General features: G+C 37.0%; 1 protein-coding gene across 3 annotated transcripts; it reads right to left on the bottom strand.

Moving 5' to 3' along the window:
* Nucleotides 1-466: 466 nt before the first annotated feature.
* LOC125823798 (polyadenylate-binding protein RBP47-like) lies at nucleotides 467-11974 on the bottom strand. Of its 3 annotated transcripts, none has more exons than XM_049503175.1 (6): nucleotides 11576-11974; nucleotides 7549-8044; nucleotides 6926-7008; nucleotides 6720-6850; nucleotides 5653-5749; nucleotides 467-801 (listed from the first exon to the last, which is right to left on the bottom strand). In XM_049503175.1, the coding sequence occupies exons 1-6, from the start codon at nucleotides 11885-11887 to the stop codon at nucleotides 634-636; spliced, it is 1287 nt and encodes a 428-aa protein (XP_049359132.1). In that variant the 5' UTR covers nucleotides 11888-11974; the 3' UTR covers nucleotides 467-633. The 3 variants fall into 3 exon arrangements, with proteins under 3 accessions (XP_049359132.1, XP_049359133.1, XP_049359134.1); XM_049503176.1 differs by having other exon boundaries at nucleotides 6926-6996; XM_049503177.1 differs by having other exon boundaries at nucleotides 6926-6993.
* Nucleotides 11975-12728: the final 754 nt, after the last annotated feature.

The following is a 12728-nucleotide window of genomic DNA, read 5'->3' as shown; positions in this document are numbered from 1 at the left end:
GACCTTTGGATGCAATTCTCTTACCTTAGCAAAATTACTGAAGGAATCACGTGTACTGTAAACTTGCTGCTGTCACATTACTTTAAGTTTGGCCCAGACTTATTTACTACAAGTAATAATAGTAATCATCTCTTAAAGCGAATATTTCTAGCTCGAATTGAGTCTCTATTCTGTTTTCTTTCCTTCCCAACTGAAGTTGTAAAATTTCCACTAAAGTTGGTTCTCACCAAACAAAGACAACTATAACCAACCAAATTCCACGTGGAAAACTATGATCTTCTATGTCAAATCAATCCTAATGGATCAACCTGCCGCAGTACATACCACTGGTCATATTTGTGCTTGCACACAAACTCAACACACTGCTCCATTACTCCTTGCTTGATCATATACCCTGATGACTTTACGAAGTCGACCTAAGATAAAATGCTGAGCAGAGACAATAATAGAGAAGGAAATGGAAACATGAGACAAATAAGTTTAGCAACCATCAAAGCATAACAGAAATCCTGTCACAAATCCTCATCAACCAGTATTAACCTGTAAACCAATTTAAATCACCCCCAAATATAAACTTCAAAGAGAAAATATTTTTTATCCAAACTCTAACTAAATGGCACAATCAACTATAGCTCAGCTAACTGATTGCTCATGATTCCCATAGCCATTGGAGGATGCCCCATGAGCTGCTCCAGCACCATACATGGAATCTTGACTTTGCGATGCGCCATACCCATAACCACCATAATTCTGCCTTCCATAATAACCCCCATTCCATTGACTACCAGAGTCGGTTCTAAACTGCAAAAACAGAGCAAGTATAAGTTGTATATATAGCAAATATTTTATAAGCTTCACTGGGTGTCTGTTTGGTTGGAAAGAAGAATGTTTTCTACAGCAAATGATTTCCGGGAATTGTTTTCTTACTTATTTCACAGTATTTGGTTAATGCATTGAGCGGTTCCGCAAAATACTTTCTTGTGTTTAATTGGTTAGTACTCTCTCTATCGTAATTTATGTGATGCACTCAACTTTTGACTGTACCAAAAACAATCATACTTTTTATATTTAGAAATAATATTTTTTTCTTCTCAGATTGACACCTACTTCAGAACCAACCTTTTCTAAGTACGACAAAAACTTCTTATTTTACTCTCAATTAGATTATCTATAGCTACACAAATATGTATAGTTTATTCTGGACCACAAGTTTCAAAAATCTTTCTTTCTTAAATTTTGTGCCCAATCGAAGTGTATCACATAAATCGGGAAGGAGAAAATATTTTTTTCTCGCAGAATTTGAGTGAGACTATATATAATCAAGTCAACTGTGGTAAACTAAAGGCTTTGTATTTCATAATATTGAAATTGTATTTTTCATTCTAAGAATAAAAAGGATAACCTAGAGCAGTAGAAGAAGGAAATTAAAAATAAAGATGGAGAAGTCAAATGAATGAAGAGGCACAACATGTGTGGAGGTTCTCAGTCTAGTGGTATAGGGTGTGATTGATGTTAAGAGAATGTTCTACTATTTTCTCTTTTTCTTCTTTTTTGAGAAAGAAACGTTTGTATGTATTGACTAAAACCAGTATCTGAATCTAAAATCTAACAAGAGCCTAGGATCTCTATAATTGATTCAGTATCTCCTCTAGGCTAAGTTGCGCATACTCTTTACTTTCAATGTCGCATCGCATTCGTGTCAGATTCTCCAAAAATACACTATTTTTGAAGAATCCGACACGCACCATTGACATATTTGAAGATTCCAAGCAACATAGCCTCTAGGTACATCTGTTTGTACCAGAAAGAAAAAAAGTCTGAACTCTGATACATTTCAATTTGATCTTTTGGAGATCACAATTTTTGCTCTCAAAACATCTAGTAGTTCTCTCTCTCTCTCCATCTTGTCCAGCAGATACAAGCCGAGACAATCCTCCATGTATCTCTGTCTGAAGCTCTCACACCTATCTCTTCCCAATAGTAGAGAAGGTGGGTGATTTTGTTAGGCATAGTCTAAGCAAAACCCCTGAGGCTGATAAAAATCCTCCTGCACAGTAAAAACAGATGGCTGACAAGACCCTAGAGGCTAATAAAAATCCTCCAAAGTTGGTTTGTTATCCTAAACTGTAAAAATAGATGGATGATTGTCTCAGCCTCTTCTCCACACAAATAGCATCTAGAGCACATAGAGAACCTCCTCTTCTTGAGATTTTCTCGTGTCAGGATTGCGTCCCTTGCCAACAGCCAAGTGAAACATGCCACCTTGAAGGGGATTTTCGATTTTTGTTTTCCAGATTTGTTTCCATGGCCATTGTGGTGTTTGCCGTCCACCTTGGTTCAAAAACTTCTATGTTGAGTTCACCTAAAACATACCTTTGCTATCTCTGAAAAATTCTATCACAGTTTCAGTTTCCCAGTCATTGAAATTTGAAATTTCTTCTAAACTGGATGTTCTATCCTTGTTGTGTCCAACTGTCAACTAAGCTCATATGTTGATGCTGAAAAACCTGTTACAGTTTCAATTTCCCAGTCATTGAGATTTATTCTAAACTGGATGTTCCATCCTTGTGTGTCCAACTGTCCGCTAAGCTCATATGCTGATGTACTGTCAAAGCTTACATATCAGGAAACGGTACTTTTAAAAAGCTACTGTCTTTAAGCCAAGCCAAACGGGCCCTTACACCATAGAATGACCTTGTCAAAATAAAAAGGCAAACCATAGGATGTAGATACCTCCTCTGTCATCTATTTGTTCTCCTCTCCATATTTAGCTTTAATTACTTTGCCCCAGTATGCTTGAGGCACTTGTGAGTATCTCCATAACCACTTCAATTTAAGTGTCTTGCCTTGCATCTTCAGATTTCATACTCCTAGACCCTTCTTCTTTACCCAAAGAACCTTTTTCCATTTGACCAAGTACTGAACAGTGAGTCATTTTCCTTAATCCCTTTCCAAAGAAAATCTGTCCTAATCTTGTCTAATCTTTGTATCACTCCATCAGGAATGGGGAAGATAAACATCATGTAGGTTGGAAGAGCATCCAAAACAGAATTAAAGAGATGTACTCAGATTTCCATCTAGTTTAACTTCTTCTCACACTTTTCAATCACAGAGTTCCAGATGCTCATGGCCTTTGACTTGGCACCTAAAGGCATCCCAGGTATATAGTAGGCAGGGAGCCTACATCCCCTCTGAAAATTCCAAACAACTCCAACATATTAGAGACTTCATTGATTGGGAACAACTGCCTTTCTTCCGGCTGATACCGTCTAGAAATTCCTGCCAAAAGCACTAGAATTGATCTTAGGATCAAAATGCCCTTCCTCACATCACAGAAGATCAAGGTATCATCCGCATACCGGAGGTGTGTGACTTCCATGTTGGCATTTTGACTTAGGTTTGGTTTGTGGCTACCTCAAAACCTCTGAGAGACTGAGACAGTCCTTATTTTTAGCCACCTTTATCACGTTATTTAGACCCTCCATGACTATGTTAAAGAGAAAAGGGGACAGAGGACACACACACACACACACACACACACACCCACCCCCCGCGCCTCAAACCCCTGTTTGCAGGGAAGAAACCTTTCAGTGATTTATTGATAAGAACTGAAAATCTTACCATGGAGATGCAGTATCTTACCCAATGAACCCACCTCCTTCCAAAGCCCATAGATGAGAGCATTTTCAGCAAAAATCTCAATTTACATGGGTAATATGCCTTCTCAATATTCAATTTGCACAAAATTCCTACCATCCCTAGAGTAATTCTGGAATCTACCGCCTGATATGCAATTAGGATAGCATCCACTATTTGTCTGTTTTTTATGAAAGCCATCTTGAAGGTTTCCATGATATCCTTTTTTACTACATCCCAACATTTGATATAGAACCCAATTGTGAAGCCATCTAGACCAGGAGCTTTGTTCATTGCACACATCTTCAAGCATGAAAACACTTCTTGTTCCTCAAACTCCCCTTGTAGAGCTTCTCTTTTATCTTCAATGATCACTGGACAATTGATCGAGTTACTTGAAGGTCTACAACCTCTGTTTTTTAAATACAACTTCTGATAAAAACCAGTAATTTCCCCTCTTATCTCAGTGGATCCATTAAAATTTCCTCTTGAATCATCAGTTGGTCAATATTGTTGCTTCTTTTGTGTGCATTAGTCACTTTATAAAATATTTGGTATTTTTGACCCCCTCTTTCAGCCGAAGTGCCCTTGATCTTTATCTCCATACTATCTCTTCATTTTTTAGGTGTTCTTCATAATCCATTAGAAGAGATGCCTCCAAGGGTGCCTCGGCTTCTGTTAAAGTCATGTTATCCATTACAGCATCTACAGTGGCTAACTGGTTCAGTATTTGGACTTTTTGTATTCCCAGATTGCCTAAGTTTGTGCTGCTCCACTCCTTTTTCCTTCCTTCAGTTTGCCTTTTAAGGCCTTCAATTTACATCCCAGGATGTAATCAGGCTTCCTAGTGAAAACAAAAGACGCCCACCATCCTATTTCCTCCCATACCTGTTCTCTTTCTAGTTTGCAATTTGGAGCATATACTCCTGTAATATGACAATTATAAACAGACCATCAAATTTGCAGGTAAGAGTGTATGAGCCAGTTTCCAGAACTTACCCTCTCCATGATGGACATCATCAGAATGTCCCCCTCTAGTGCCACTAACTTGAAGACAGGCGTACTTGACCCATCTTGCACCACATAATTCTTTTATCATATCTTTAACCTCCCCCTCTAGCTTAGATTCTTGTAAACAAACTATATCTGCATTCCAGTTGAGAATTAAGCTCTTCATAAATTTTCTTTTCTCCCCACTATTTAGGCCCCTTACATTCCAGGACACAAGTTTTACTTCCATCGTAAAAACTTGTCCTCTTTTCCCCTCTCCCTTTTTCCATCACTCTTGAAATTGATGTCAAAAGATGTGAGCCTTTAGAGCTCCCTTTTCCCCTTGTATCTAGGCCTCTTGATAATGGAGTCATTCTCCATCTTTCTAGCCTGCTTGCAACTATCTATTTGCATAAGTAACTCTAGTGACTCCTCCTTGTGCCCTTGAAAATCGACCCCAAACATTTTCCCTCTCTTGTTTTGTTGCACAGAATACCTAGTCTAAAGAAATGTTTTCCAAAGATAAGTGGAAAATCACTTCCCTGGGATCCAAGGAAAATCATTTCCAGGTATAAACTAGATCTGCAATCCAAAAATATAGGTCAACTACTAAAAAAGTGCATAAACCATGTCACTCTTGAGCTCTAAATGTTTCAATTACATCATAGTGGGGAAATCCAAGAGTAATACTAATATGAGCCGGTCGTTATTTTTTTATTTTTTTTTGAGAAAGGTAACTTGTATTATCAACAGAGGAATACTCCAGGAGTAGTCAAGTAATACTTACAAAACAAAGATCACAGAAGTGTAAAAACTAGCCTTCTATAATCTTACAAGTCGGTCGTTATTTTACAGCACATCCTCCAGAACCAGTGAGATTATGTAAAAGAAAGCATCCAATGTAGTCAAAAAGGAAAGGTAAGACACCAAATAAATTATAAATTCATTTGGTTACACCATTAAAAAATTGATTTACCAATGGACAGCTTACTTTAATAAAAAAAACATATTCGGTTTGGTACATACCTGCTTGTTTGCTGGATTTCGACCCCAGGAAAGACGAACTGTCTGAGTTCCAATAACTGTTCCATTCAATTTTTCTATTGCATCCTCTGCTGCACTCCTATGGAACATAACATGCAAGTAGGTTACGCAACATCAACACTACGTCCATCCAGTGACAACGACACAAAATACCTCAAGGGTGTTCAAGATTAAATATATATGTATACAAAGTAATATTTGACCTATATACACAGTATAATTTTCTGGCGAAGGGTGTTCAACTGACCATCCCCTGCCTCCACAGAAACAGTAGTAACAACAAAAATTGACTATATACATCACTTTAGTTTATCAGTGAGTTCATGCAGCAAGTTCATTTTCAACTGTTGGCTAGGTTCTGATAATATGATTAGTTGATTACCTCTTCGGGTGATTTCAAGTTGGTTATAAATGACATTTTACTAGAAGGCCATTTCATAGCCCAGAGGAAGAGTTCTTCTGGATTTAGAAATTATGTTTTCCTTTCGTTCAAGCACGGAAAAAATCAGTACATAGAATTTTCCATTTTGAAACAATTCAAATTTAGTAACCAAGATATATTCTTCATCAATCTGTGAACCTCTATTTCTTTCTCAGAAATACAGTTGCTAGCTAACAGGAATATATCTTGTTTCATATGTTATGATCAGTATGTTACCCTGATAACTGAGGTTGCAGATTCATAAGTAACAACAATAAACCCAGTGTAGTCCCATAAGTGGGGTTGGGAGAGAGTAGAGTGTACAAAGACCTTACCCCTACCTCGAGGAGGTAGAGAGGTGTTGCAGATTCTCAAGTATCACAAATAAAGCCAAACCAAACACTAAGAAAATACTAAACTATTACCAGCCTAAAAGCTCCAACCATTTTCATTCATTGATAGTTTCGTAGGTTCTATCAAATCAGACCAAATAAAGGGAACTCCAAGACTTCAATCTGTCCCCACTATTCCTGAGTCGTGACAGTCACTTCTCATTGCCTTATATACCAATACATTGTACTAAATTTCTAAATATCAGTTATTCATGTTTAGCAATATCGCACATTACCTTTCTGAAAATTGTACAAAACCACATCCTTTTCCAGCTGGAATTTTCACAGAAACTACATTGCCAAACTGGCTAAATGACTGCCTGAGTTCTTCGTCAGTAACATCAGAGTCAAGTCCACCCACAAAAACCTACACAGTAAATCAGAAGTTTGAAAGCTAATTGAGTAACTAGGACCAATTTCCACAAGAGAGAGAAGCACCCACTGTTGTGTTTGATAAATCACTATCAGTCTGGGAAGTCTGGGTTGCAGCACCATTTGATGCATGTCCACCTGCTAATATTACAGCTGAAAAAGAGTGTCAGCAGTTCCAACACCTCAAGAAGAAAATAGAAGAATAAGATCCAAATATTTTGACAACAAAAACAAATGTAGGCACATAGGTAAGAAGTATAACTACCAGAAGATAGTCAAAACTGTTCATCCAGGTAAAAGACATAATGCCTCCTTCAAATTAAATATGCTATTACATTGATCAGTGATCAAGTTGATTAACTTCCAGAGTTAATGGAAAAGTAAGACAGTAAAACTGCAATATATGGATAATAAGTGAAAGATATATAGTAATGTCCACATAGTAGAGAAAATGATTAGAATGACCCTGTGGAAAATAGCTCATTCAATAAAGAATGAGGGACTATGGACAACAAGAAATTATGGTAATTTGATTCACTATATTCGGTACAGTATATATCGGAAACAACCTCTCTACCTTATACAAGGTAGGGGTAAGGTATGTGTAAGCCCCACTTGTGGGATCACATTAGGTATGTAGTATACTCAGTATAGTAAATGACTTGCAGCAAAACAGGATACAATATCTTGTACCTTGTGAAGAATATTGTTGCATGGCTGATGGTTTCTTTGGAGTAGCAACACCAATACGCATAGCCCTGCTAGAACAATATATGCCATTCATTTCACTCATGGCTCGAGACCTCTCACTTTCGTCATCAAACCTAACAAAGCCATAGCCTTTTGAACGACCCGTGTTCGAATCTATTACTACTTTTGCACCTTTCACAGATGGATATCTACTGGAGAATGTGTCACGCAACATTGTATCAGTGACATCAGAGGCCAAATCTCCTACAAAAATCGATAAATCAGACCCAGAACCAGCAGCAGCACCAACATCTGCACGCTTTTCGCCAGTGCTAAAGGCTGACCAATTTAGGCGGAAAGGTTGCTCTGCATTTGGCATCATGGTGCCATTGTAGCTCTGTAGGACTTTTTCTGCAGCTTCATGGGTATTGAACTCAATAAACCCATAACGCTCTGATTGACCAGTCTGCTTATTTCGAATGACCTTCACAGAAATAACCTGCATGTTTTATGATAAGTGATCAACCAAGAGAGCTTATGCAGATCATTGCTATTACACTAGCTGATTAAACACCATAATCCATGCTTATTTTGACATGGCACCTAGTTCAAAAGTGGTATTTCAGGAGGAATTTTCTACTATATTTTTTTTATTTATACAAGATTTCTTAAATTACCTATCAAAACAAATTACTATATAAAATTGTCTCTCACAGTGGTTTTCATTCTCTTAGCATATCTACCACCCATTCTATTGCATGATGTGACAGAGCCTTAGGTGGCTATACACTCAAAAAAATTCCAATCAATCCCCTCTTTTCACCCATCATATGTAAGTATAATAATAGATCCTCACTTTTCTGATATACATAAGACTGTGCTACAAAAAACACATAACTGCAGATTGTGTATATCCCCACTAATATCTAGCATAGCATGTACATCATGTGTGAGGGACAAATTGCACCAAAAAGCTAGCAATGCAATATATTTGTGTTCAAAAAGACTAAGTATGCTTCTACTTATGTATTCAAAAAATTGTTGTTTTCATTCAAGCAATACAGTCCCCTAATTGCTCGGGGGTAGTGTTCCAAATCTTCTGGAAATTCTCATTGGACCCCTGTTTTCCCCATCCAAGCAACAGGTCTACAGGAGAGCATGGTAAGGCCAGCTCAGGGTCGGCTCAATAAGATTGGTGGCCTAAAGCCAAACTTCAATGAAAGGCCTTGTTATTAAAAAAAAAAATAATCATATGTATTTTTATTTGAAATATATATTTTTAGTTTTTGAGATGTCAAGTTGTTAATAATTTTCTTATAAACCATTTAATCTTCCCTGACACATTGTTGATCTTGGGTAATAGAAACTAATTCAAGAAGTTATCAATAATTTTTTGATGCTTCAATTAACTTGTTGCAACGCATGAAACTTCAGAAAAAAGTAAATGTAGAATGTAAATAACTCCAAATTTTGCATTCATGATAACGGTTTAGGGGAAGTTATTTCTCCTTCTCCAATTTTTTTTCAAACAATTACACAAAACTAAAATTTATCTTCTAGTTTTGTAAAATATTTTACCTTTCTACTTTGAAATATTAAATATCTTTCAAAAGAAAAACTAACATACAAATTTATTAATAGTAATAAAAAATAGGGTCCCACTATAAATGATTGTGGTGGATGGACAAGATCCTTTTTCCTTAACCAGAGGTATCAGAACCGAGCCTTGAGATAGAAAAAAAAATCTTTCTAGAAAGTGTTTCTCCATGTAATGGGAATTACTGGGCGTTACCTGACACGACTTCGGATTAATAGAGGGGTCTCAATACTAATACTAATCACCTAATGAAAAATAAAAAATGAGGCCCCAAAAGCTTTGCTTGAGCAGCTTCACTCTCTAGCCGACCATGGGCTTGCTCAAGCCAAGTATAGGCTTGCTCAAGCCACGTATAGGCTTACTCAAGCCAACGCATGAAATTTTAGAAAAAACATATAACCCCAAATTTTGCATTCATGATAAGGGTTTAGGGTAAGCTATTCTCCTTCTACAATTCTTGTTCAAACGATTACATCAATCACAAAACTAAAATTTATCTTCTAGTTTTGTAAAATATTTTACCTTTCTACTTTGAAATATTAAATATCTTTAAAAGAAAAACTAACCTATAAATTCACTACTTGAGTAAAAAGAATACTGCCCCACTATAAATGATTGTGGTGGGTGGACAAGATCCCTGTTTCCATAACAGAGGTATCAGGGCAGAGCCTTTCAAAAAGACAAAAAAAAAAAAATTCTATTAAGTGCTTCTCCGTTTAATGGGCCTTACCTGACACGACTTCAGATTATTTGAGGGGTCTCAATACTAATACCGAACACCTAATGAAAAATAAAAAATGAGGCCCCCAAAATTTTGGGGCCTAAAGCTTCTCTTTAGCGGTTTCACCCTCTAGCAGGCCTTGGGCCTGCTCAAGCCAAGTATGGGCCGACTAAAGCCAACGCATGAAATTATAGAAAAAAAGCAATTGTAGAATGTAAATAACCCCAAATTTTGCATTCATGATAACGGTTTAGAGGAATTTATTCTCCTTCTCCAATTTTTGTTAAAACGATTACATCAATCACAAAACTAAAATTTATCTTCTAGTTTTGTCAAATATTTTACCTTTCTACTTTGAAATATTAAATATCTTTAAAAGAAAAACTAACCTATAAATTTATTACTTCAGTAAAAAAGTAGGGCCCCACTATAAATGATTGTGGCGGGATGGACAAGATCCCTCTTTCCATAAGAGGTATCAAGGTGGGTCGAGTGTTGAAATAGAAAAAAAAACTTTCTAGAAAGCCCTCCTCCATTTAATGGGCCTTACCTGACACGACTTCGGATTAATTGAGGGGGCTAAATACCATTACCGAAAACCTAATGAAAAATAAAAATGAGGCCCCCAAAATTTTGGGGCCTAAAGCTTCACTTTAGCGGCTTCACCCTCTAGCTGGCCTTGGGCCTGCTCAAGCCAAGTATGGGCAAAAGCATACACCAAATCTGATTTGTACCTTACAGTGCAAGGAAGGGTGACGTCCATTTAGGTTAAACAAAAATCAACACATGCAGCTTGGAGTACGATGAACTAGTTTTATGCTATTAAACCCCACATGAACACTTTCTTATCATTTTTACCAATTTGCATCCCCAATTAAAATCATGTGTGAATTTTTTGAAGGTAGTAAAATGTATTTAACTCTTCCAAATCCTAATTATCGTAGAAGCAGCAAGACATTCTTAGTTTACCGATAAAAATTACATGTTCAACTTTTGAGTCTCCATTCAAACAGATGGCCAAAAGGGAGGTTGGGGGGGGAGGGGGGGGGGATACCACATAATCCAACGAATCATTCTTTGAATCTCAGTAGCTTATTTTCCCATCAAATGGAATCTCGTTTCTGGTAACGTCTTGCTCACGGTCAATGGCACATTAAATGGGAAATCGTGCAGGTTTTAGAGGTTTACTTTCTAAATTTTCAATCCACTATACCTCAATCTAAAACTAGTCAGAATCCACTTTTGTAACCTTATCCATCCTTCTTTATTCGAGTCCATTTCACAACACACACAAATATGGCTGAAACTACATCTCAATTGTCAATCTCAAACAAGCCAGGATCAACTTTATGAATCCTTTGTTCATTCCACCCTATTTCAGTCCACTTGAAATATACCAGCACCTATACCTCAATTTGAAACTAATCGGCATCTAATCAGCATCGACCTTATGAATGCTCTTCTCATTCCCTAGAGCTATGAGAGAAACTATATCTCAATCTCAAGTTTTTCGGGATCCGCTTTATAAATTCCGCTCATTTCAGGCTAATTTCATTCCAAAGACTATATAAGCAAATGCAAGAGAAAGAAACTATATATCAATCTCAAGCTATTCGGGACCGATCCAGTTTATGAATTCGGCTTAATTTCATTGGAAAAGAAACTCTAACTAAACAAATGTAAAAGAAAGAGAGAGAAAAAAAAGGAAAAACCTCTCCAGCTTGAGCGAAGCATGTATGAAGATAACCTTCATCCATCCACTGCTGAAGATCGCCAATCCAGATCGTCCTGTTATCTTCGCCTCCGTTCTGCTGAATCTGAATCATCTGCTGCTGTTGTTGATGATAGTAGGGCATGTACTGTTGACCATACATCATCTGTTGCTGCATTACCATTGCCGCCGCTGGTGGATACTGCTGCATCGCCATCCATTGCTGCTGATACTGCTGCATCGCCATCCACTGTTGCTGCTGTTGTTGCTGCAACTGCTGTTGTTGTTGTTGATTCATGTCGCCGCCATTCATCTTTCCACACTTCCTCTTTCTCTCTCTTAGTATCAGGAGGGTATGGTTTTTTTAGAGAGAGAAAATGAGGCAGGAGAGACAGAGAGAAAGTCGGCTTATGAGCTAAATAGAGAGAGATACATATTAGAGGGAATCTAGGGTCGGTCTTCGTGCGTAACGATGCTGCAATATACACCGTTGATTGAAATTCAAGGGTTTTACAGTAGGCGTTGATAAGGAGTTTGATTAGGATATCCTAGTTAGACCAGGTGAGCAGTGTATGGGGTGGGTCCCGGCCTTTGTCTCACCAAAACTTAACTTTGAAGTCAAACATAGATCATATAGATATGGAAAGAGTGAGTTCGTTTGATAGTCGATAGAATTATGAGTATTAGTAATACGTATATTAGTTATCAAGAAATTTATATATTATTTTATATAAATACTAGTTACGAAAGGTTCAGTTATTTATGTATAATTATTTCATTTTCTATTTTGTAAAAAGATAATATATAGATTTTTTTTTTTATAATTTATACATATATTAGTTATGAGAATTTTTAAATTATTAATCAAACATTGTATTTATTTTATGCATGAATGTATCACGAGTGCTCTGTTTTTGGAAAAATAAAGAATATTGTTATAGAATCAGCTGTTTTAGGAATAGAATACAATAAGTTTTGTGTCCTGGTCAAATGATGATGTGGGGCGATAAGGGGTGTTTTATCTAAACTAGGCAAAAAGAACTTGATTAATCCGCTATTGTGTCGTAATCAGATGACGTGGGGGCGATGAGAAGTGCTTTATCTAAACTAGAGAGGAGAACTTGGTTAATCCGCTATTTTAGGAATATTAGAAT

Source organism: Solanum verrucosum, unplaced genomic scaffold (assembly GCF_900185275.1).
Source record: "Solanum verrucosum unplaced genomic scaffold, falcon-dt-bn FXZP01000237.1, whole genome shotgun sequence".
Lineage (NCBI taxonomy): Eukaryota > Viridiplantae > Streptophyta > Magnoliopsida > Solanales > Solanaceae > Solanum > Solanum verrucosum.
This window is presented reverse-complemented; position numbering and strand designations above follow the sequence as displayed.